Below are 27,323 nucleotides of genomic sequence, written 5' to 3' on the forward strand. Positions count from 1 at the left end.
CACTCCACCACACACCACCACAATCTGATCCTGTAAGTTTACCCCATTGTTTTTCTCCGATCAAGGAATGGGAGTCCCGAAAGCTTTGCCCCAATCCCATCATCCAGTGAGCTTCCCTGCGTAGGCCAGCTGTACAGGGGTGCTCCCATGGAGTGGGTTTTTAGATTTGACATTTGTGGGTTTTGCGGAATGAAGTGTTTTACAGTGGCTGGAGTGCAAATCTTGCCACCAACCTCCTAAATAAGGTAATCCAACTGCAGGAGGATGTCCGCAGTCACAGTTGGGCACTAGAAATGGATGGCCTTGGCTCACAAGGAGCTCCTCTGCCCTTTGACAGGTTTGGTTTATCATCCTGCAGGGTGTCCAGATCCATACACCCTCCTCAACAGAAAACCTGGTGGGTGAGATGGTTTAGTCACCGACAACCCGACCATGAATCAGGTTAGGACAAGTTTATATGGTACCTGTAGCAAGTCACAGATCTAATCTGGCTTGACCTGACAATCAACACGCACACCTGTTTGTGGATCCAAATGGTAATATATGATGAATAGCGATGTCGAAAAGTCTGGGGTACGATTCAGTCTTAGCTACCTAAAATGCTGGCAGTGATTCTGTCTGGAATTTGAGCTTCATGCCCGAATCTTTTTTCAGAGTTGCAAGTTCAATCTGCATCTGGTCGTTACTGGCATTACTGGTATCACCGTTACTGGCGACCGAAAAGATTCCCACATGATGCGTGTGATCCCATGTCTGTATCCGTACCGGGGAAGTATCTTTGAAATTCGGTTTGCAGGGTTACCAGATGCTGAGAAATCCGGAAGTCACCTGAAAATTACTCCAAATTTTCACAAAGGCCAAATTTCTCTCGCAGCAATCACCGATAAGCATCAAAAATGCAACAAGTCCTACCGTTATATGTGAGATTTCAGGCCTCTAAATGTGATCTCGTCAAATCTCATGGTTGCGAGAATCCACGCTAAATGTGGGTTTCAATCGCCTGGTACCAGGGTATCCCCCTGTGGCGATACCCTGGGGACGAAGTTGTCATGGAGCATGTCTTGCGTCACGTGTGCACTTGATGATTGCGTCATGTTGCAGGAAACTAGCTGCTTCTGATTCTGAGAACTGCGATGGAAACACCAGTCCTGTCCCCAGAAACACTCGAGACAAAGGTGACGAAAGAAAAGTGAAGAGTTTGGAGGTTTATATTTTACAAGATTATGCATGGTAATGGAAATGACATTGATATTTTTCTATCATTGTCAGGAATAATTATTACCCCGGGGAGAAGCCAAATTACCCCTTTTGGCGTAATTACCCCCAGGTTGAGAACCCGAGGGTTAGACTAACCGGGAGTGGTTAAAATAGCATAGAGGTAACCAGAGGAGGTGGGAAAATAGGAAGGTCAGGCAAGGAGTTTAGGACAGTGAAGACAGCCTAGTTGAGGATAGGTTCGTTTGGTAAGTTTGGGCATAACTAGCTATATTGCCTGATTGCCACCCCTGATGTACATCTCCTGCTTGTACGACCACCAACATAGCTGCTTGCCATACCTTACCTGCCTATCCTTGTACCTGCCTGCCATACCACCACCTCCCTTACCTTCCGCTCATACCTGCCTGCCATACCTTACCTGCCTATCCTTGTACCTGCCTGCCATACCACCACCTCCCTTACCTTCCGCTCATACCTGCCTGCCATACCTTACCTGCCTATCCTTGTACCTGCCTGCCATACCACCACCTCCCTTACCTTCCGCTCATACCTGCCTGCCATATGTGCCTGTCTGCCCACCATGGGCCTGTCATGCCATCAAATAACCTTGGGCGAATCGCTGTTTGGGAGGAGGTAGCCCGAAGAGGACTTCATGCTGAGATGAATGAACATTCTATTAAAATCTCATCAATGACCACACTTGTGTAAGTAAATACGGCCTTTGTCTCTTTCTCAATAATACCTGGGGATATACTTATTAAGTATGTGCAGAGCGAGCGAAGGTGTAGAAAATGTTACTGACACGTAGCGTAAGGAAAAACAATGTGTACATGCTGGATCAGAATATGTGGGAATGTGTATGTGTTGTTATGTGATGACTCCAAGGTTGTCCCGTTCGGTCTGTGACAGACGTTGGAGAAAGGAGTTGGGCGTGGGATAAATCATCATTTCTCTTTATGGCAGAAAAGTCTTTAGTGTGTGTGTGTGTGTGTGTGTGTGTGTGTGTGTGTGTGTGTGTGTGTGTGTGTGTGTGTGTGTGTGTGTGTGTGTGTGTGTGTGTGTGTGTGTTATTTATGTAATTTAAAGATTGAATGTTATTTAAAGATTACATCTAACTTTGTTTTGTGTCCAAGTGCTCCCACAGGTGTTGGTTCCATGCCATACAGAGATTTCTGCAGAACCTCCCAAGCTGGAAGACGACACCACCTCGATTTCTGAAAACACAAACTTCCCTGTTGTCCTGGAGGTTCAGGGAAACTACATACCAGGTAAAAACATAAAGCCAAATTTGGTTTTCCTTTGACCTCCTTTAAAGAGTTATCTGTGAAGCTTGAAGATGTTTGTGCATTGTCACTTGTATGGCAATTACACTCATCACAACCGCGATTAAGGTGATTGTCGACACTTGCCAATAATAATTAATCCCATGAATAACCAAACCAACAGGTTCAACTTGGATGACACACACTCCGAGCAGTGGGATAACGGTAACGTTTTCTTTAAACACATGCAATGATCCAAAGAAGGGAGTGCCTTCATCAGTTCACCTCCTGGGGTTTCCAATTAAGTGAATCTGTTAATGTGGGAAACATGGCAGAAGTGCACACACACACACACACACACACACACACACACACACACACACACACACACACACACACACACACACACACACTGGGGTGGTCCCCATGATGACGAGCACCGTGGTCTACTACAATACAATATTTGATGGATTTTGAACCCTGCTTCAGCACACTTTGCAAGCTGTCCGATTGTTCAATCTCTTGCCCGGTAATAATTCCTCTCGATTTTTGGAACAAATTATTTCTCATTTTGCTCTGCGGCGTAATTCTTTCTTCATGTACAAGTTCCACAGATTGCTCGTACTGTACCTTTTTACTTTTTTATAGTTGGTAATGCTGTCTTGTACTATCTGATAGGTCATCGTGCAAGGTTAAGGTTAAAATCATTTTGAATTCTCCCAAAAGGCATACTTTCACATTCATTTATTTATTTATTTTGAATTTTGGTGTTTGATGTGTATATCCCCAATGCTGGTGTCAAATCCTTTTTTTGTTTTGGTCCACTCCCAATTATACCTTAATTGTATTCTTGGTCTCCCCTCTTCCTTTTTCTTTTAAAATCAGTTTTAGAAACGCCACCTCCAGGTTACATCAGTGAAGATTGGGAGATAAACAAACATCAGATAAACCACAGTATGGCATTGAGTATGCGGATAGCCTTCTTGAAGGACCACACAAGCCCTGCATTGGTTATTCAATCGCCATCAGATGTTTTGTTGCTTTATCATCGTTTTGATTTGATTAAAATAAACGCTGCTTGCTGGATATATTTATTTTGTCTCATCGTGTTTCAAAATATGCTTGGTGTTGGCTTCATGGTTAGGGTGGTGGGCTTGGGATCCTAGGATTCTGAGTTCAAATCCCGCTCTGCTGTTGAATTAATGCCAGGTGGGGTTGACTCTGCCTGTCATCCTTCCGAGGACGGCAAAATGAGTGCGAGCTTGCTGGTATCCTGTGTCGGAGTGACGACCCGTCCAGGATTGTGCCCAATAGCCAAGGAGACTGCTTAGGCAGCACCAACGCTCTGCATGGAGTATGGTCCCGATGGATGTTTCAAAATGCAAGCCTTTTGTACGATGTCGTCCTTTCAGGTTCCCCTGCAGAATTCTCTCCAGATCCTGTGTCTCCTTCCAGTTCTATTGAAGGTGAGTAAGAGAACTGCAACGGGCTCAGAGTTTTGAAGAACTGATGTCCTCTTTGTCACCGTGTTGGTCTCTCTCTGCAAATTATCTCATGATGTTGCATCTACTTTACATTGTTATTTGTTCCATTTGCTTTGACCCACTAGTCTGTGTGCTTTCTCGTTGATGTTAAACAGATCTGCAGCCGGTGACATATTGTGAACCTGCATTGTGGTGCTCCATAATCGTACTATGAGCTTAACCAGCACGTTGAGACGTCGCACACATCTCAACCCACGCTCACCGTCGACGGCTTCACCGACTCTGAGTGATTCTGCCTTGGCCTGCTGTCAAAAATTAACCACAACCAGATTGTGGAGATGACAAGAAGACACATTGGCTCAAAGGGAGATCCACTAGCAATATTAAACTTTAATAGACCTCATCTGTGAGGGTGTAAACCATAAGATTTGTCGATGTGCACTGTACTCTTGATCAGCAGTCCCTGAAATTTGAGCCAAGGACATTTCGATCCATGGTATGAGGTCGATTGTGGATAAAGATTTTATTTGGTGATTTTCACCATTCTTTTGTCAAGCACCCCCTCTTTCCCTCCCCCACGCCTCCAACATATTTCACAATGATCCATCCATCCATCAATCGGGACCATACTCTGTGCAGAGCGTTGGTGCTGCTGAAGCAGTCTCCCTGGCCATTGGACACAATCCTGGACAGGTCACCACTCTGACAGAGGATCCCAACATGCTGGCATTCATTTTTGCCGACCTCTGGATGACAGCCAGTCAACCCCACCAAGTATTAATTCAACAGCTGAGTACGATTTGAACTCAGGATTCTAGGATCCCAAGCCTACCACCCTAACCATTCAGACAACACCATGCATACAATTGTGTATTTGATGCTGATGGAGCACATGATTTATTTAAATATTCAGCTTACTACCGACTTGTATAAAAAGGGGAAATGGCCCAACAATCCCTAAGATTTGAGTGATCATTTGACTGTATGTTTTATCAATGACAAGGAGGCCTGTTATTTGAGAGGAATAAACCATCTGTGTATTGTTGCCTCAACACAAAGACAACTTTTGCATTTTAGGATTTCTGTTTATTTTTATGAGACTTGACCTCAATAAACCATATTGTCTGTGGTGCTTATGGAGGAATTGTACAAAAGATGATCTCCATCATTTTGGTGCTCTTAATTGTCGGGCAGCAGTTTCATTAACCATTCTGCACCTTCACTACTTGGATACATTTCAAGATTGTGACCTTCTAATGTTCGTGAATTACTTACGCTACGAAAGGTGGACAGGAGGTGATGTTTTCACTGCTGTTTGGAAGCAGAACATCTCAAAAAGTTATGGACAGATTAGGATGAAACTTGGTGAACAGGTTGGATGTGTTACAAGGACGAGTTGATTAGATTTTGGTGAAGATCCGGATCAGATAATTTTTTAAGTGTTTCTTTACCATTGAGAGATGGGGCCAAAAACTATATATATAGCATGATATCTCAAAAAGTTGTGGACGAGTTATCACAAAACTAGGTGGATGAGTTGGTTAGGTGACAAGAAGAAAACGATTTGATTTTGTTTCAGGTCCAGATGCATTTTTTTAAGTGATGAGCGGAGTACCCCCCCCCCCCCCCCCACCAGGCAATCTTGCTCCAAGCAGGCAGCATGTTCTTCTGACATGTACCTTTATTTTGGAGGTGGATAGGTAACTGACAGCAGCCTCAATCGTTCCCCCAAAAAGTACATAACCTGGGTAACCCCCCCCCCCCATGAAGCAAAAACATACCTACTGCTTATAATTCAAAACACTTCATTGCACTGGAAAATGTGGGAGCAGGAATACAAGACTGCAAAGGGTTTCGACTTGTAATACTCTCTCCCACCTAGAGTGGCGCTACATCACATGTTTACATCCTGTGGAGAGTTTGCTTTTCCGCCCCCTAACCCACCCCCACCAATTTGCTGAATGCCGTTCCTTTCACGGATTTCACGGATGCTGAATGTCCAGATTTGCTGGTCCTAGACACCAAGGAGATTGCCGATCCTGCAGTGATTGAAACAGTTCGCACTGCCAAGCAGATTGGACAAGAACAGTTTCAGGCCTACTCAAAGGATTGCCTCATCGACAGAACCAAGACTATTGACGAACCTATAAAGAGGAACAAACTCCCCCTCTTCGGAACAGACAGAAGACCAAAAGCACCCAAAGGAAAGGAAGCATCTGTGAAGAATGATATGGCCTTACTTGCAAGGCTCAACATAGGCTGCCAGAACCGCGATGGGAACCTGGACAAGTTCTTCCATCATGAAAATCAAGCATGCCCTCCCACTTTATCTGAGGCAGGTAAGCTACACCTGGGTAGCAAAAGTGACTTGCTGGTGTGCCTTGAAGGCGTTGCTGAAGCTCAGTCTGACGCACCTGCTGTCACTTCTGTTGTCCTTGACGGCGCCGTCATCGTGCAGATGTTGAAGCCTGGCACTGCCAAGACATTTGAAGAATATGCCCACCAAGTCTTCATCCCATACGTCGAGGGGCAGCTGCGTCGTGCTTCACGTCTCAACCTCGTTTGGGATAGCTACAAAGATGGCTCCTTGAAGACGGTGACAAGGGAGAAACGAGGAAAAGGGGTGCGATGGCACGTGGTGAGCACTGCAGCCATACCAGGAAACTGGCAGAGTTTCCTACGTGTCGACGCAAACAAGGTGGAGCTCTTTGCTTTACTGTCCGATGTGCTGGTGCAGTCCTTCCATGACGAGGCAAAGGAGCTGGTAATCACTGATGGCGAAGCAGTCATCTGCCTTCCAAGGTAGGAAGATGAAAGCTCTCTGGCTCCATGCGGTCAAGAAGAGGCGGACACTCGCATCATGCTACATGTGGCCCATGCTGCAGAACATGACCACCGTCGGATTCAAGTTCGAACCGTAGACACCGACGTCGTCGTCTTGGCAGTGATGGTAGCCCAGGCACTACCATGGGTGGATGAACTCTGGATTGCCTTTGGGACGGGCAAGAACTACCACTACATCCCTGCCCATGAAATAGCTGCCTCCCTCGGTCCACAGAAGGCACGTGCCCTCCCTGTCTTCCACGCCATGACCGGATGTGACACGGTATCAGCATTCGTGGGGCATGGGAAGAAATCTGCCTGGGCCACATGGAATTCGTTTCCAGAACTGACAGATTCTCTTGTGACCCTGACCACCACGCCAGTCAACATCCAGGATGACACAATGCACTGCATTGAAAGGTTTGTGGTGCTCCTCTATGAATGCACCAGTCCATATACGGATGTCAATGAGGCCAGAAAGAAACTCTTCGCCAAGAGGAACTCCGTCCAGTGCATCCCAAATACCTACGATGCTTTGGAACAGCATGTGAAGAGATCAGTCTTTCAGGGTGGCTACATCTGGGGGCAGGTCTTGGTCCCTCAACCCGTGCTTCCATCACCAACAAGCTGGGGCTGGCAGCAAACAGAGGATGGGTCCTACGAACCGCTCTGGACCACACTCCCTGAGGCTTCAAAAAGCTGCTTCGAGCTGGTGTCGTGCAGCTGCAAAAAGGCTGTACAAACCGCTGCAAAAGCAAGAAGGCTAATCTGCAATGCACTGGACTGTGTGCTTGTGAAGGAGAATGCCAGTAGACAGACGCAGTAGACACAGACTGAGATATCGGCCGAGCTTAGAATGTGCAAATGCAAAGTCACATTGCTTGTAAAAGTGTTGACTTCTTGATCCAGAGCCAGTACACTTGAGCTCAGAAACTCATATTGTACTCGACTGATGTATGCGTGTACCATGTGTCCTGGTAGAATGGTAGTAGACAGTAAACCGTAGCCGCTTCAAAGTGAAGTGTGCAATAATTTGACTACATTTTCTGAGTTTGTCATGATCACGATTATCTGTTCCCTTTTCAAAATAGAGTAAATTATGTAATCTATAATGCAATTTTTGTTGATTCCAATCCCATTGAATGTGATGAATATCATTTGACTCTTGTTCTCCAGGCAATAATGGGTACTTTTCAGCGAAAAGTTTCAGGAGAGCAGCAATTTACAAATCAAATAATGGCATTTTTTATCGAAAATACTGGCTCATAATATTTGAATACGCCTTTTCCTGGTCAATTTACTGAATTTTACACTTTCCTTATATCTACCACCAATACAATAAGAAAATAAGAGCATATAGCCAATTTCGCTAAAGTAGAATGGCGGTCATTTTGGAAAATGGTCGCCGAAGCTGACCAAGGCACAATCTCAGGTGACTCCAGATCTAGATTTGTTCAGAATACATTATTCTACATGTGTACCAATTTTGGTGCTTTTATGCAAATTTGAACAATTGATCTGAAATATCAGACTACGCTGCTGGACTTGAAGTCAAGAACAGGTCTATAATTTAATCTCTCTGTAATCATCAGTCAAACAGCGCATCAATCAAACAGCCAATCAACCTGTGCACAAGCCGAACAGAATGCTATCACGAGTACAACAAAACTGCTCTGTCATTGATTCAATAACTGTTGGTGACCCTCCAATCAACTGTGGTCCACCTTCGCTTGTGGAAACACAGGCTGTGGTGAACTGGTTGAATTGGAGTAAAGCTCAAGGAATTTGTGGCATCCATGCTGAACTTCTCAAGGCTGGAGGAAATGCTGCACTCGTGTCGTTGCATCCAGTTCTGTGCTTTGCCTGAAACACAGGCATCATCCCAACTGACTGAAAGAGGGGCCTTGTTGTCCCTCTCTGGAAAGGGAAGGGTGATCGCCAAGACTGCAACAAGTACTGAGGGGTGACGCTGCTCTCAGTACCGGGCAAGGTCTTTGCTCGGATTCGCCACCATCTGCTTTAGCACCGGCATCCAGAGCAGTCAGGCTTAACACCAAAGAGGTCAACGATTGACCGTATCCAGGCTCTTTCGGATCCTCACCGAACGCAGACGAGAGTTTCGGCAGGGGCTGCTTGAAGCTTATGTTGATCTCGGTAAAGCGTTCGATTCAGTGAATCGGGATGTCCTCTGGAGGATTCTTGGTCTTCGTGGGGTGCCACCAAAACGGATCAATCTGATGTCTGAACTCTACTCTGGTACTGAGAGCGCTGTGAGATGTGGTGGTCTCTGACTCTGACTTATTTCCAGTTGTTACTGGAGTTTGTCAGGGGTGTGTACTGGCCCCCACACTTTTCAGCACTTGTATGGACTGGATTCTTTGGAGGATGTCGGAGAGATCAAGATGGAGTGCATCGTTTGGGAATGTCAAGACTTTAGATATCCTTTGAGGGCCCTCGAGGTGGTGAATGAGGAGTCGGAGCCGCTGGGATTACGGGATTCCTTTGTCAAAACTAACATCCAGGCTTTCAATGATATCTTGGATGCTGCTATCCTGTCTGTGCCTGTTTGTGGTGAGGACGTTGGGGTCATGGAAAGATTCACTGACCTTGGTAGTGATATTCATGTCTCTGCTGGCTGTCAGTCAGAGGTCAATAGAAATCTGGGTCGGGCCTGGGGAGTCATGGATTCACTGGATAATGGGGTGTGGCGCTGCCCGTACCTGTGTGGGAGGACGAAAGTCCGAGTCTTTAGTTCCTTGGTGCTTCCAGTCTTGCTCTACGGATGTGAGACCTGGAATCTGACCAAGGTTCTGAGACGGAGACTTAATTCCTTTTCAGAGAGAATCCTTGGTTATCGCTGGACAGACTTTGTGTCCAACGAGCAGTTGCTGAGAGAGACTCAAATGAGATTTGTTACCTGCATAGTCCGTGAGCATCAGCTGCGGCTGTATGGGCATGGGCCTGTTTTCCTGACGCTGATCCTGCTCACCAGATTCTCTCAGCGAGGGAGTTTCGTGAGTGGAGGAGGCCAATGGGCCGACCATGTGCTTCGTGGTTGTAGCAGGTCGATCGGCATCTCAAAGAGATGGGGATGGGCCAGGCATCTGTCTGGGGGATGGCCAGACAAAGGCCCCCAGAGTACTGGCAGAAAGTGGATGCAGTGACGCGCTGCTCTGGCGCATGCTCCCTTTTCTGACCTGACCTGACCGTGACAACCCGCACGCCCCGGTATTATTCCTGGGTTACGATGCCATGTCTGTGGTGCTGGTGTCAAACACCGATCGAAAAAGGGTGGGTCTTGGTGTCCGTGAAAGAAATGGGTATCAACGTCGCTGGAAAAAGGCAGGGCTCGGTATCCGTGAAAGGAACGGCATGCATAAATGTGTCTGTCATAAAGAGAAAAAGCTTTCCATAAGAGAGGGGATCTGTTCTTTACCCTTCTCAACGCATCACATTTATAATCCCACCATACAAGGGGATGGGTCTATCCTGGACATGCATTTCGGGAAATAACTATCTGAGGACTTGGATGTTGGTATGCATTCATTGGATCGGATTCCGAAATCCGTAAAAATATATGAATGTATGTATATATATATATATATATATATGTATATATATATATATATATATATATATATATATATATATATATATATATATATATATATATATATATATGTATATATATATATATATATATATATATATATATATATATATATATATACATAAATATACATACATATATTCCAATACCTACATATTCACCATTGAGAGACGGGGCCAAAAATGATATTTCGCACGATATCTCAAAACGTGGATGGATTCGTGGATGGACTCAAAACGTGGATGGATATATATATATATATATATATATATATATATATATATATATATATATATATATATATATATATATATATATATATATATATATATATATATATATATATATATATATATATATAAGGCGCCACGTGAAGGAGTGATGTCAGAGACACATCGGCCATTTTGGAGTTAATGCCATACAGCACTATTTCAACCCTTACCCTATCCTCCGAGCCTATCATCATCATATCATTAAAAAATGTCGCTTACATCACACCGCAAATGTCGCGTCAGGAAGGGCATCCGGCCATAAAACATTGCCTCAAGAAAAAGCCAAACCCCTGCACTGCAGGGAAAAATGGCTGTAAATACGGTCATTATATATATATATATATATATATATATATATATATATATATATATATATATATATATATATATACATATATATATATATATATGTAATTATATATGTATATATATATATATATATACATATACATATATGTATATGCAGCTGTGGGGGTGGCAGGTCAGGTCAGGTATGGGAGCATGTGCCAGAGCAGCGCGCCGCTGCGTCCACTTTCCATTGGTACTGCAGGGGCCTCCATCTGGCCATCCCCCAGGCAGATGCCTGGCCCATCCCAATCTCCTTGAGATGCCGATCAACCTGCTGCAACCATGAGGCGCGTGATCGGCCCATTTGGCCTCCTCCACTCATGAGACTCCCTCACTGAGAGAATCTGGTGAGCAGGATCAGCGTCAGGAAAATGAGCCACACGTCCATGCAGCTGCAGCTGACGCTCACGGACTATGCAAGTTTCAAATCTCATTTGAGTCTCTCTCAGCAACCGCTCGTTGGACACAAAGTCCGACCAGCAATAGCCAAGGATTCTCCGAAGAGACCTGGTACCAAAGGAATTAAGTCTCCATCTCAGATCCTTGGTCAGAGACCAAGTCTCGCATCTATAGAGCAAGACTGGAAGCACAAAGGACCTGAAGACTCGGACTTTCGTCCTCCCGCACAGGTAACGGCAGCGCCACACCCCATTATCCAGTGAATCCATGACTCTCCAGGCCCGACCCAGACGTCGATTGACCTCTGACTCACAGCCGGCAGAGACATGAATATTACTGCCAAAGTAAGTGAATCTCTCGACGACCTAAACATCCTCACCACAAACAGGCACAGACAAGACAGTGGCATCCAAGATGTCATTGAAAGCCTGGATCTTAGTTTTGACCCAGGAAACCCGTCATCCCAGCGGCTCTGACTCCTCATTCAGCACGTCGAGGACCCCTAGAAGGATATCTAAAGTCTCCACAAAGATGACTGCATCATCTGCGAAATCAAGGTCAGAGATCTTGACATTCCCAAACGATGCACCACAGCTTGATCTCTCTGACATCCTCCCTAGAATCCAGTCCATACAAGTGCTGAAAAGTGTGGAGGCCAGCACATACCCCTGATGAACTCCAGTGACAACTGGAAATAAGTCAGAGATGGTACCACCACATCTCACAGCACTCTCAGTACCAGAGTAGAGTTCAGACATCAGATCGATTAGTTTTGGTGGCACCCCACAAAGACCAAGAATCCTCCAGAGGGAATCCCGATTCACCGAATCGAATGCTTTACAGAGATCCACATAGTCTGCAAGCAGCCCCTGCCGAAACACTTGTCTGTGTTCGGTGAGGACCTGAAGAGCAAGGATCCGGTCAATCGTTGTCCTCTTTGGTGTAAAGCCTGACTGCTCCGACGCTGGTGCTCAAGCAGATGGTGGCGAACCCTATCAAGAATTTTTCGAGCAAAGACCTTACCCGGCACTGAGAGCAGCGTCACTACTCAGTAGTTGTTGCAGTCTTGGCGATCACCCTTCCCTTTCCAGAGAGGGAGAACAAGGGTTCTCTCCCAGTCAGTTGGGATGATGCCTGTTTTGCAAGCAGAGCACAGAACTGCATGCAACGACATGAGCGTAGCATTTCCACCAGCCTTGAGAAGTTCAGCATGGATGCCCCAGATCCATGGAGCTTTACCCCATTTCAACCGGTTCACAGCAACCTGAGTTTCCACAAGCGAAGGTGGACCACAGTTGATTGGAGGGTCAGCAACAGGGATTGTAACACCCCTGACGTCCAACTTGACAGCTGGTGGATCAGCCTGGTAAAACTGCTCAAAGTAACCGGCCCAGTGGTCCTTCACTTCGGACTCCTCTGTCTAGAGCCTACCACCCTCTGCTCCAACTGCAGTACACTGAGGGATGGGCTTGGATGAATGCAATGTCGAATTCCCCTGGAAGCAGGATGAGAATCCCTTGAGCACAGGTGATGCTCTACCCCCTCACAGATTCCTCACACATAGCCCTCCTTATCCACTCCAAGCGCACATACAGTTTTATGCCTCAGCTCCCTGAACAGCTCAGCTCCGCCATTCAGCCTGGCCCTGTGACTCTGGTCAATGGTATCCAGTGTCTCTTAAGAGACAAAATTCTTCTTTGCCCTTTGGTGAGTTCCAAGACATCCTCCGGCAATATTAAGGACGGTGGTCTTGAAGGCACTCCACAACTCTTCAGGACCTCTCAAAGTAGCCAGACTCCTCAAATCTCCACTAAGCCTGTTCGCAAACTCCTGAGCTACCCTCTCATCCTTGAGCTTGCCAACATCCAGCCTCGGCTGAGATGGTAGCATTCTCCTGGATTTAAGGTGCAACTTCAGAGTTGCTACTAGCTGGTGGTCAGCATTGAGGAACTGAGCACTCCGGTAGACCATAATGTTCTGGATCATCCTCCAGCGACCATCAATGAGGACATGGCCAATCTCCTTTACCACACCGCCACCATTGGAATACCAAGTCTAGCGATGTGCTTGTGGGTGCAGAAACCATGAACCGGCCACCGTAAGTCCATGACTTCTTGCAAAGTCAAGGAACTTAGTGCCATTATGGTTCATAGTTCCTGACCCATGGGGACCAACACACGTGTCATAACCATCCCTATCAGTTCCAGTCGATGCATTGAAATCCCCCAAGACTAGAAGTGTATCTCGTATGGGGCACTGATCAACCACAGACTCGAGCGTGGCGAAGAATGCATCCTTCACGGTGAGATCACTCGCCTCAGTCGGAGCATAAACAGAGACCAGGGAAATGACACCTAAGGAGTGACGACTCCTTTGTCTCATAATATGCTCGTTGACTGGTGTTACCTCAATTATCATTGGGGTCAGCTTATTGGACACAGCTACAGCAACTCCTTGAGTATGGTAACCATCAGAGCGACCAGACCAATAGTAGGTGTAACCACCCACCATGATCTCGCCGCAATCCGGTGTCCAAACCTCAGAGAGTGCTGCAATACTGATGTCCAAACACTTGAGCTCAGATGATAACAGACAGGTGATCATCCTCTCTTAGAGATGGGACATTGCAGGCACCCACCCGAAGGGACTGCCTCAGGTTAACCGAAGGAGACCGCCGTCCGGTGGACGACACCTCAGCAACACTCCCACACACTCTTCCGCAATCTGACCCGGGAATGTTACCCCGTGTTTTCCCTCCTATAATAAAAGATGGGCATTCAACTCAACTCAGGCTGGGCATTTAGTTATAGAGTTTCATTGATTGTATTGTATGTATTTCTCTCCATGTGCATGTATTAAAGATTCTCTTTTGTTACACTGAATGCGAGTGAAGATTAAAGTTTCTTCCACATTAATTACCATCGTCGGAAGGACCACAAACCTTGGAGGAGCAGAGATTGGACGGTGATGACTGGAGCAACAGCAAACACAAGTGGCCACGAACTAGAGGAAAAGGAGCGTTTTGAAATTTCCTGGAAAGGTGTTTTCTCTCACTTCAGGTCATATGCTGGATCTCTCAATTAACGGGTAATGTGATCCTTTAATGGGAAGGTGAACAAAGGAGAACCTTCATTGATAAGGCCAGAGAAAACAGGCTAGGGTCCTGTTGCATTCGAATGTTCAAATTAGGGGATAAGGTCTGCCTTAATTAGGGGTTAAAGTCCACCTAAAGATGGAGTTAAAGTCCATCTTAAAAAGGGGTGAAAGTCTGCCGACAAAAAGGGAAGCAGTCCTTGCACGCTGATGGGGGTTGATTCCTCCAAGAAGGAATATGTGTTAATCATTGTTATGCTTATGGGGTAGATGGAGGAATTTCATCAGAAAGATAGGATTGTATAGAGTTGCTTGGTCCGTGGATGTGTAGGAGACATCTCGCTGTAAACGAAGTCGGGAAACTGTGAGCTTAAGTGTTACTTGTCACCACATGGGGGTGGTGCTATGTTAAATTAGATCGGGTTTAAGAATAAGTTCTCCCAGGATGTGATTGCCCCTTGTGATCTTTTCCTATGTTTTTTTCATTTCAAGACCAGCAATAAAAGGGAATCACAACCTTAAAACAACAAGAACCGAGCTGCACATCCAAGCAGGCAGAAATCCCCACTTCCAGCGGTGATGGTTGGAGAAACCACACCCCTGGAGTGGATGATTGAAGAGCATGACGTCAGGGAGGAAGAAAAAGTTAAATTGGGAGCAGCTGAAAAAGGAGGACGGACAGGGAGGGAGGAAGGATTGCAGTCAGAGAGTTTCATATGGGGGACAAGAATGAGTCGAGACGAAGGATCGGAGCGGGACAGAAGCGAGAGAGGCAGGATTGGCAGTTGAAAAAGGAGGGCATTACGGCTGACTTCCCTTCACCATGGTGAAGAAGATTGCACAATTCTTGTTTTCGTACTGAGGCAAATTGGCTCACGTGGAGGAGCAAGATGCTGGCCATTGACTTTTGGCTGAAACGAGTGGGACCAGCCTCAAAGCCTCGTCTTGAGCCATTGGGGGAAAGAGACAGCACCATTCAGCAGAAAGCAGCGGTGTCAGTGAGGGCGATCAATGAAAAAAGCTGCACGGCAGTCTGATCCCTGGAGCTGAGTATCACTGCCCGAATTGCCTCCTGTACGTTTCTTGCCCAGAGAGCGGCTGGACGCCATTTTGGGCGCATTGTCCCCTTGCAGGATGACGCGGCTCGACACATAAGCTCATAAAAGATCACTTCTGGATTTGATGCTAAGTGCCAGAATAAAGGAGGGATTTTTCTTTATTTATTCTGTCCCCTTGTCTGCATTTAAGTCTGTGTGGAGGCGCCGCAAAATTAGATTTAGTTTTACCACATGTACTGTCTTATTACTAACCCATTTTGAATTATCACCATTGTACATATTTGATTTATTTTCATGAAACTCCGTATTTATTTAAGTTGCTTATGTTGTCCATTTGGCGTGGGTTCCAGTATAAACCCGCTTGTGCTGTGCTTCCGTCTGCTTTGTCCTTGCCACCATTTGTGTCCCACAAATGCCATCATCTCCAAAATTCTTATAATAACCTGGACCAGCAATGCCATCTACTCGCAGCAGTGAGAACTGAAGTCACCGGAAATGGCTCAGCGGCCATGTTGCGTTGCCACTCGTTAGTCACGTGCAATTCAAAAAACCTGTAGCTGTATTAAGAGTTTTAACTATTTTGCCAGTATTTTGAACCGGTAAACGTAAAAATGCCACAGTGCGTGGCATTCGGATGCAATAATAAGTCTGGGAAGAGCTCCACATGCACCTTTCATCGGTAAGAATGCGATTATTGATGCTTTTTTTTTCTCTTTCAATCGTCAATCTATTTTTGGAGTATTATTTTTAGAAGTTACAATTTAAACGCTAAACGCTAGTATAACAATCTTAATGATGGCAAAGTACAGTCGATAATTTGAAAGAAAATGTAAAAAAACGATATTATCCAGGAATACGCCGGAAATGAGTTTTCCAGGCGTCTACAATTCAATTTTTTCCGGAGATTCATTCCCCCCATTGACCGCCATGGCTGCATAAATAGTTGGGCAGGTAGCTCACAATATTTGTCCATTTGGGGGCACAGGCCCTCCCTATTCCGAGGGTCCTGGCTCCGCGTCTTCGCGTCCTGGTCCACCTAATCCGATGTTACCCCCAAAATCATTTTGCTTCCTACGCAAAATTTTTCCTTCCTTTTGGTGAACAGAATAAATCTGTAATTGAGGAAATGAGTTGGTATATCAGTGAATATACTCCTAATCTTAAAACAGAAGAGATGTTGAATAGAAGACTTAACTCAAAGAAACCACTCAGTGTATCATACCTCAAAAGAAGATGTCAACACGTTAAACTCAACCAAACTACTTACACGTGGAATTTGGGTGTTCTGGAAGGAAAGCCACGATATCTGTGGATCATTTTTAAAAAGCCAGATGGTGATACTGCGACTGATAAGAATAATGCATTGAGTGATAATGCTAAGGTGAAACAACTTCGCGTTTCTCTAGATGGAACATTTTATCCACGAGATAGATTGGAAATTAATTGGGAAAAAAATGATTTTGCTGAAGCATACAAGTCTTACCAAAAGGTGTGTGAAAGTAATGGAAATAAAGAACCTATTTTGGATATGACAGCATTTAAAAGTTTGTACACAATCCATGCATTTGACCTGAGCGCTCAAAAGGAAACTACAAAGTCTAATCGAGTGGATACTTCCCTATACATTGAAAGAGGAGAGAGTGAAGAAGTTGATACATATTGTTTGCTTTTGCAAGAAACAGAATTGCACATTAATACAGATAAAGGTGTTATGATTAGTCTCACATATTTTTTTGTTAAATAAATGAGTGGCAAAGTACCAACTGGGGTATATGTTAATCAAATCAATCTTCAGAAACTATCATCTTGTGTTCAAAATCAAAAGCCTTGTACGATTAACGTTATTACAATTCAGAGAAAAGGAGCAGTAAGAATTGATGTTTTGCTCACAAGAGAACAGGTTAAAATCTTGAATGATACTGGCTCACTAAAAATTAAAATGACAAAACCAATGTTGAAATAATATTCAATAAGAGAGACGAGTGGAGGATTTCTCCCATTTCTAATTCCTTTATTTGCTGGTTTTAGTGCGGTTGGAGCATTGACGGGTGGTATTTCAACAGCGGTGAAAACTGCCAACGAAAGGAAGGCTCAACTCCAGGCTCAAAAAGAATTGGAAAGACATAACAAAGAGTTGGAGAAACAAATTAGTGGAAGTGGTGTAATTGTAGATTTTGCTGAAAAACTTGAAGGTCTGCCTGATAAAGCGAGATTGTTAGTTGGAGATATGCTTTCTTCTATTGCACAAGCAGGTGTAAAATTAACTGAAAGAGAAAATGGATTTTATCTTTCTAATAAATAAATGAGCATTGATGAGTGGTTTAAAGAATTTGGAAAGAATACAACATCAAATTTACAACTTGTCAAATATTGTAAGAAATTAAAAATTCATAATGTGGTTATTTGTATGAGAGATGAATTAAGAAATGTGCCTAAACATACAAAGAATATTATTATGAACTTCGAAGATAATAATGGGAACAGTTCTCATTGGGTTTGTATTTTTAATAGTCAAGACAAATATTATTTTGATAATTTTGGTGTTCCACCACCTGTTGAAGTCATAAAATTCTTACAGAATGGTGTTTATCAAACATTTCAAGTCCAAGAATTAAATTCCAAGTGTTGTGGTCAATTTTGTCTATATGTGTTATTTCAACTCAACAAAAATAAAAATTTTTATGACATCATTTTTAATCTAATATGAATGACATGTTGGTAAAGATGGTTCTATCTTTGCTGTATCCCAAGAACTGGATATTGATTTATCAAATTAATACACAAAGGCACAGGCTGAACAACATAAATATAATATAACCAAAAATATTAATATGAAAAATCCTTATAAATTAAAAAATTATCCAAGCCCGACTGACGTGAATGACTTGGTGAGATTAAGCGATTTATCACAATATATATATATCCTTAAATAAAATGGCCGTGTATTCCAAAGATACAGAACTGTTGATTTTATCTCCAGGTCATACAGAATTCACAGAACCGGGCGTAGTGGCGTGCGCCTGTAATCTGGCTACTCGGAGGCTTGGGTTGGAGGATCGCTTGAGGACGGGAGCCCTGCACTGGGCCGCGCTATGAGAGGGTGTAGGGCAGCCCGGAATCATGGTGAAACCCAATCCTTATCCCTGTGTCGTAAGAGGCGACCAGGGTTGCGTCAGGAAGGGCATCCGGCGTAAAACCTGTGCCAAGTCAGTATGCGGATCATAACGGATGATCCGCTGTGGCGACCCCTAACGGGAGCAGCCGAAAGACGAACAACAACATACAGAATTCACAGCTCGAATTAAAATAAATTTTTATCAAGAAGGGCGTATCGTTTGTATGAGAATCGGACAATGGGGGTATGATATGAATGATTTAGGGTATAATTGGTCATTTAAAATTGACCTAGTAGACCTGGAACAATTAAATCAGTCTCGTCAGGAAGAATATTATCCACTTGGTATGGAGAATGAGTTTTGTGGAGCCATGATTAGTAAACAACAAATAAAATAATTTAATAAGGGTAAATATAATAATGGTTTTGCCTGAGTTTATATCATGAAAACAGAAAAAACAGGATTATATATAATAAGGAAGGAAATACAAAATTATTTAACTATGGGAAGATGGGGAGGTGTTTCGTGCCATAATATTATTCTAACATATATTTCTAATACATAAATGACAGCAAGAAGGCTTCAAGAAAATTATCATTTCTGTGTCCAAGCATACCTTCAAGAAAAGGGTATTCGGTATTTTAATAAATATGTTCTACAACATAAGAATGAGGTATTTTCAATAAAAGATTGGCATTATGATCATGTTGATAAACCGACAACTTTAGATTTAATTAGAATGTTAATGAAAAAATTATAAAGTTAAGAAAAGGTAAAGCTCTTTTAGAAATTCAAAAGAAATTTTATTGGTTTCCTGTTGTAAAAAAAAATATTTTGGATACAGTAATAACAAGAAATCCTGATGAATATATGTCTAATATTCTATGGGGTGTAAGCGATTCAAGGATAGTAAGGGACGAGGAAGGAGTTGAAGAGAGAGAAGAGCAGGAAAAGGAGGAGAGGGAGAAGAAAGAGAAGGAGGAAAGAGAGAAGAGAGGGAAGGAAGAGAGAAGGAAGAGAGGGAGGAGAGGGAGGAAAGAGCGAGACGAAATAAATATGAAAATATGGAAACCAGTGAGATTAAAAAAGGATTGGGGGTATTACAGAAAATGACTCAACCCACCGAGGAGGAAAGCAAAATATTGACAAGTCTATTTGCAATATTTTCGACAAGACTATTGACATCGGCAAGATATTCATTTTAATTCAAGTTTTTCATTTTTTTTTCTGAAATAAATGGAGGAGAGAGTGAAGGCATTTCGAAGGATTCTTTGTTTTAAAAATTAAGATTCAAATGTGCATGTTGGAAACTAAAAAGGTTTTTGCACTCTGCAGGAATTTTTCTCATAAATAAATGAGTTATTGTCTCAAATGGAAAAAGAAAACGAATACTAAAAACATTTTGTATATTAAAAGTAAAAATAACACTGTTATACAAAAAGGTATATGTTTGGTGTGTGATTCAAAAAAAAATCAATTTATCTCCAAACACAAACTCGGAGGAGATATACAAAAGTTTTTATCAGGAAGTAAATTTACAACTACTGAAATACCAGGGGAATTACATCTACCAGGGTATTCTTTCTGTGGTCCAGGCACAAACTTGGATAAAAGATTGGATGAGGCAGACAATCCTAAATCATGGAGTAAACCCATCAATAGAGTTGATGAAGTGTGCATGAGACACGATATTGATTTTGGGAATACCACAACTTTGGAAGAAAAGCATGAAGCCGATAGAGAAATGTTGTATAATTTGTCCCTGATACAAAATCCAACCTTGAGAGAAAAAGTTGATCGGTTCATCGTGAAGAAGATGATCAGTGCTAAATTGAAACTTGGACTTGGAAATTAAAAAAAACATATAGGCTCTTATGATGTCATTAAGACTGAAGAGCAATTAGCAGATGAATTGCATAAACCAATATTCACAAAGTTTCGTAGAAGGAAGGTTTATTCCAAGGAAGTTGATTATATCTGGTCCGCTGATTTGGTCCGCTCAATAATAAGGGGTACACGTATGCTTTAACCGTTATTGATTTGAGGAGTAGATACGCATGGGTTGTCCCTTTAAAAAACAAAACAGGTAATTCTCTTATGTTAGCCTTTCAACAAATATTTAATAAAAGTAAGAGAAAACCTAAAAAATTGTGGACTGATGATATGAGGGTCAAGAGTTTTATAACAAGACATTTATGAATTTTCTAAAAAATAACAGTATTACATTATACAGTACCTTTAATGAAGGGAAGGCCGTTGTTGTTGAACATTTTAATCGTACCTTAAAAGAGAGAATATAAAAAATTCACAGAACTCGGCTCACAACAATGGTCATCTTTTATTCAGGATATTGTGGATAAGTATAATGACACGATTCACACGTCAACGAATATGAAATCATCAGAAACATTTACAAAATTAAAATATGAAAAGAGATTAATATCAGAAAACCTAAGTTCAAAGTTGGTGATGTCGTAAGAATATATAGGTGGAAATCTCATTTTGAAAAAGGTTATATTAAACAATGGACGAACGAACTTTTTTAAATTGTTGATGTAATAGATACGGTTCCTTGGACTAATAAAATATATGATTTAGAAGGGGAAGAGATTTTAGGTTCATTTTATTCACAGGAATTACAAAAGACAAACTTAAGCAGATAATACCCATGGGAGCAATGGGTTGGTCCTCCACTCCCTCCTACTATACACTGTTGTGGACACTCGAGGGTCAAGTCCGCGGTGTATAACAGCATATAATGTGTGTGAAGGGGGACATTCTTAGATCTGTGAACCCCAAACACAGAATCCTCAACTGAATAGTCAAGGCTTAACTTTTGTTTGTTGGTGTGTGTGTGTGTGCAAATGGGAGCAATGGGTTGTCGCTTCACTCCCTCCTACTATACACCGTTTTGGACACTCGAGGGCCAAGTCCGAGGTGTATAACAGTATATAATGTGTGTGAAGGGGGATGTTCTTCGATCTGTGAACCCCAAACACAGAATCCTCAACTGAATAGTCAAGGCTTAACGTGTGTGTGTGTGTGTGTGTGTGTGTGTGTGTGTGTGTGTGTGTGTGTGTGTGTGTGTGTCCCAACCCTCACATTCAAAATCTCAACCCCAACCCCCCAACACAATGTCTTTTTCAAAATGAGATTTCCACCTATATATATTTTTTCGTTTTTTTTTTTCTCTTCTTCCAATTCTGTCTTTTAAGGCTTTCAGGTTTGATGATGTCGAAAGGGGGAGTAAGCCTGCACTTTCTTCCCAGAACTAACAACATATATTTTTTTTAATGTTTTTTTCTCTTCTTCCAATTCTGTCTTTTAAGGCTTTCAGGTTTGATGATGTAGAAAGGGGGAGGAAGAACTTTCTTGATAGGTTTCGATCCCAAAGAGTGGTGGCATTTCAAGTCTCCAAAATAAACCCAACTTTCCAAGTCTCCAAGGTATAACCACATTCCTGTTGAGTTTCCAAGATATGTATCACATTGTGAGTTATCAAGCCAGAACCCACATTTCAAGTCTCCAAAAATATAACCATCTATCCAAGACTCCAAGGTAGAATCGCAATTTCCAGAAATATAGTGGGTTTCGGTGATAGATCTCACATAGTATTTTTTTTTTTTTTTTTTTTTTTTTTTTTTGTATACCTTGGTCGAGGCTCGTATGAGAGCTAACACACAACTCACAGCAAGGAGGCATGAGACAAGAGGGGTGGGAGTGGAAGGGACAAAACATTGGGGAACAGACACAGGTGAACTGTGGAAGGGAGAGGGATGGGGATGGGACGGGGAACATGGCGAGGAGAAGATGGACATTACAGGGACTTTCAGGAAGGAAAGCAGGAGAATTGAAGGAAGTGGGCTTGGGTGGATTATCGGGGGTAGAAAAGATCGAGGATTTGGATGGGGGAAGATAAGAGGTGGTGGTGAACAGCTGTTTTGAAAGCCTGGAGGGAAGAATGGGAAAGAATAGAGTGAGGAAGTTTATTCCAAAGGCGGGAAAAAGAGGAATGAAAGAGTGAAGATGAGCAGTGATTCGTGATTTTGGTAGTTTTACCAGAAGGGGGTTGTTGGCGGACCTTGAGCGCCCTGTGGAAATGTGGTTGGGACAAATCGCAGAGAGAGCAGGGGGGCAAGGCTGGAGAGGAGTCGGTAGAAGACAGAAAGACCACCGACCAACCTGCGGTGATTGAGTGAGAGGCCCAAAGACTCAGCTTCATTGCGGGAGATGCCAATGATCTTAAAAGCCCTGGTTTCGACAGCGTGAAGTCGAGAAAGGTGGGAGGCAGGAGCACCAGCCCAGAGGGGAGAGCAGTACTCCATCAGGCTACGGACAAAAGCATTGTAAGTAGTCAGGAGCTCAAGAGGGCCGAGGAAGGACTTAGCACGACGGAGGATTCCCAGTCGGCGACTGGCTTTTGAGGCAAGGTTGGAAATGTGACTTTCCCAGGAAAGGTCATGGCAGATAGTGAGACCCAGAAGCTTGAAAGAAAAGACTTCTTCCAGAGGATTGTTGAGAAAGTGGATGGGGGGGTTTTGTAAACGGTCCTTTCGAAGAGACATAGTGAGAGTGTGAGATTTGTGTGGATTGAAAGACATGTTCCACGTGTTGGACCAGTTTGTGATATAACTGTGGATCATCAAGGAAAACCCCATTTTTCCAATTTTATGGGTTTCAGTGATAGATCTTGTAATGTCGCGGTTCTCGAGGGAGGCACAGGTGCACCTGGAGGTACGAACTCTGAAACAGGAAACTCCTCCTCCTTACGTCGAAACCCCAATCGGCCCCGCACGGGCCGTCCAAGGCCACCAGCTGCAAGGCCACCAGCTGGCACCATCCAGTCAAGCCTGAGGCGAGCCAGCCAGTCCCGGCCCAAAAGGGTGAGCCCCTCCCCTCGCACCATGAACCGCGAGAGCGCAACCCGCTGACCTTGATGGGCGACCAAGACGTGTGCCCTGCCAACCGCCAGTAGCGCTTCACCGGTATACGTGTGCAATGCAAGGGTAGACCTAAAAAGACGTAGACCGGGAAGTGCACGAGCGGACTCAACTCGAAATACGATCAGTGCCCCGATCATCTCGACCTCCACCGTCATTGGTCTTGTCACCTTCGGACCAATTGAAAACAGGTTCAACATCGGCAGCATCTCCTGCTCCGGGTCGCCGGGATCGCTATGCCCAGGCTGCACGCCTCGACCCGGGATGTAAAAGTGTACGCCATGCACAAAACACCGTACCGGCAGTAGGTCTCGACCCGGGACGTATGGGTCGCTTCGCACACCGCCATTTATGATGGGCAATGACTCTCGGCACACACACCGTAGACATCCCCGAGTGTTCAGACCGCCGTCCGACTGACTGCATTGCAACGCTCAGTCACGACCCGCACCGAAGACTGTGCGTGCGGCTGTGTGCACTTGATACATCGCGCTGACCTTCGGATCATCTGCCGCGCACTGACCATCGAGACTCCAGACATCCCTCTGCGCTTGTGCGACAGCCGACGCCGCGTCTGAGCTGAACTTAATGTCCTCGTCCTTTAGCCGTGGCATCGCAGAAACCATTCCCGAGGCTTGCAAAGCAGAAATAAAACGAACTCCGAGCGCGGCTGTCATTCACTCAACGTGACTCGCAGGCACCGGCGAGACGTCTGGCTGCAGGACTCGACCCGCACCGAAGACTGTGCGTGCTGCCACGCGAAACTCGAGATGCGCTTCCCTGGGACCCTCGCCAGGTGTCGAACTCGAACTGCGCGAGTTGCGCTGAGTTTCCCGCTCCAGCGATCCAATCGCTCCGGCCAAAAACTCCAAGTCAATACCGATGCAACCCAGGCACTCTGCACACGTCGATCCGAAACAGACTCATCGCCAAATTGTAATGTCGTGGTCGAGGTGCGAACAGGCAGACACGAGCGAGGGGATAGCACAACCCTGCTTTATTGCCACGAGTGGGAGTGTGAGCGTACGATGCCCGTAACTCCGCTTTATTACGTACTCGATGCACTCTACAGGCACACGACCCACAGGACACTGCTAATGGCAGTACATGCTGCTTCTGACGCTACTCGTGCTACAAGCTCCCAGTGGGCGAGTCGTGACATATGAAGCCCCAACCACATGACCACCACCAACCGCGACTAGGGCCACGCCCATACAGTCCAGATCTCACATAGTATAACTGTGGATCATCAAGGAAATCTCCATTTTTTTTCCAATTTTTATGGGTTTCAGTGATAGATCTCACATTGTATAACTGTGGATCATCAAGGAAAACTCCATTTTTCAAAATGTCTGAAAATTGTGAGTCTCCAAGGTAAAACTTGTATTCTGGCTCATCAAGGTATAATTTGTTCAGGGGGTATTGTCTTGATAACTCACAATGAGTACTATTGTTGCAAAACTCTTTTTCAGGACTTTGCTGGTCTCCAAGGTATAACTCTTTGGTTGGATCATCAAGGACGAACTCGTTCTGTAGGTCTTGGTCGCTCATAAGGTCTTCAACCAAGCCAATAATTTCGCCCCAAGTTGTAGCAAAAGCAGTATTTTCATTTCGTATTTCAGATACGATTTCCTGTGAGAGAAAATAATAATGTATTAATCAAGCGATTTAATTATTAAATGAGTATGCTTCAATCAAAGTTTGAAAATAGGAAAATAAAATCTTACCTCAACAGATAATAGGTTTGAATCCAGTTCATCAACTTGAAGGTTTAGTTCCATACAAGGAGTCAATCTCCAAGGAACCCCAAAGTCATCCCACTCAAGGTCTCGCTCGTTCTGTGGGTCTTGGTCGCTCACTAGGTCTTCAACCAAGCCAACAATTTCGCCCAAAGTTGTGGCAAAATTGGAATTTTCAGATACAATTTCCTGTAAGAGAAAATAATAATGTATTAATTAAGTTATTTAATTATTAAATGAGTCGATGCTTAAATCAAACTGAAAATAGGGAAATAAAATCTTACCTCAATGAATAAGAGGTTTGAATCCAGTTCATCAACTTGAAGGTTTAGTTCCATACAGGTCGGAGAGTTCCAGGCAAGCACACCATTGCCAGCAAAAAAAAATGTTTAAAATGGAGCCTGGGCTTGAGGCTTTTATAGGGAAAGACTGGTGGGTGTGGTTTCCTTTGGAAATTCCCTGGGCAAGCCCAGGCAAGCCTTCGTTGGGAAATTTTTCAAAACCATAACATTCCAGAATTTTCTAGTGATTTCTTTGTGAGTCAGAGATGAGCTGGAAATGATGTAAGAGTGGGCGGGGCTTAGGAAAAGTGGGCGTGGCTTATGGGAATACCTCATAAAACTGGGCGTGGCTTATGATAATACCTCATGAAAAGTGGGTGGGGCTTAGAGAAAGTGAGTGGGCTTAGGAAAAGTGGGCATGGCTTATGATAATACCTCATGAAAAGTGGGTGGGCTCAGGGAAAAGAGGGCGGGGCTTAGCAAAAGTGGGCGTGGTTTACGAAAATACCCCATCAAAGTGGGCGGGGCTTAGGGAAAAGTGGGCGGGGCTTCTAAATTTTTCATTAGCAAGTGGGCAGGGCTTATGAAAAGTGGGCGTGCCTTAACAAAAAATAACCTGTGGCTCAGGAGGTGGTCAAACAAGGGCATTAAGAGAAGTTTATCATTTCGTAATGGCACAAAAGGGGTATCTTAAAAAATATAAAGATTCAAATGTTTTGTTTTTAACTATTTTAGATGGTGATTATTGTGCAAAGAAAATTAAACTGAAGGAATTTGAGAATGAACAAATCTTTATAGGTTCAATGAGTGAGCTAAACAATATGCATTGGTTATTTGAAAAAGAGTGTCCCGAGGCTAAGATGTTTCAGATATTTCTTTAGAATCACCTTTAACAAATCGCATTACCACTGCACTACTTGAACAAATCTTTATCTTATTGTGTTGGTTATTTGAAAAAAAGTGTCCCGAGGTTAAAAGGGGAGACAAATATATATATACCCTGGGATAAAAAGGGGGTTTACTTTTTAGTGAAAAAAAATGAATCGTTGAAAATCCCCCATTCATTTACATGGGGAAAAGTGAGCCAGAATCAGTATATTCACCCTACTTGTGTGCTACGAGTTATTTTAGAGTCAGGGTTATTACATCCTCATCAACAACAATAACAACAACAACAACAACAACAACAACAACAACAACACCACCCTCACTCGACCCGGTCGCCATTACGCACGTGTTCGGGACCACGGACGTGAGCGGAGGTTTCGTCACCTCAGGGCTGGCTCCGCCTTAGCCAGCTGTTAGCCAGATGGTGTTCAGCCCGACCAATGAAGGTCCGCCACGAGTCGCCTGACAACCGACCGTCCAATCAGGAGGCGAGTGGCGAGAAAAAGAAAACCCCTCCCACCTCAAGAAGAGGGGTGTGGTGGTCAGGACGAGTGTGTTCTGCAGGGATCGTGGCATAGCCGTCTGCGGTCTTGGTCTCGATTAGCGGTCGGCGGTCATGGTTCGAGCGGTCCGCGGTCCTTTGCGGTGGCTCACCATGCTGGTGGTGACCGAACAGTGTGGTGGTGCTCGAGCAGCCAGGGTCCTGGGCCATGGACTTCTGGTCGTGGGTTCGAGTCCCACCATGGTGATTTTTGGAGTCGGTGTGACTGCACGAGGTGGAACACGTACCCC

General features: G+C 44.0%; 1 protein-coding gene across 5 annotated transcripts in view; it reads left to right on the top strand.

Annotated features, from left to right (window-relative positions):
* LOC147017873 (SMAD family member 3-like) overlaps positions 1-27,323 on the top strand; it is a 206,322-nt gene that overhangs the window by 54,805 nt on the left and 124,194 nt on the right. Inside the window, exons 4-6 of one of the 5 annotated variants that reach the window (XM_085896930.1) lie at positions 2,352-2,486; positions 3,722-3,946; positions 4,120-5,116. In XM_085896930.1, coding sequence (XP_085753056.1) covers positions 2,352-2,486; positions 3,722-3,946; positions 4,120-4,178 — 419 coding nt within the window. In that variant the 3' untranslated portion in view covers positions 4,179-5,116. The other 4 variants (XM_085896936.1, XM_085896935.1, XM_085896931.1 and 1 more) reach the window with 4 other exon arrangements.

Source organism: Eptatretus burgeri, chromosome 10, assembly GCF_056783735.1.
Source record: "Eptatretus burgeri isolate ZD-2024b chromosome 10, Ebu_testis_v1, whole genome shotgun sequence".
In the NCBI taxonomy this organism is placed as follows: domain Eukaryota; kingdom Metazoa; phylum Chordata; class Myxini; order Myxiniformes; family Myxinidae; genus Eptatretus; species Eptatretus burgeri.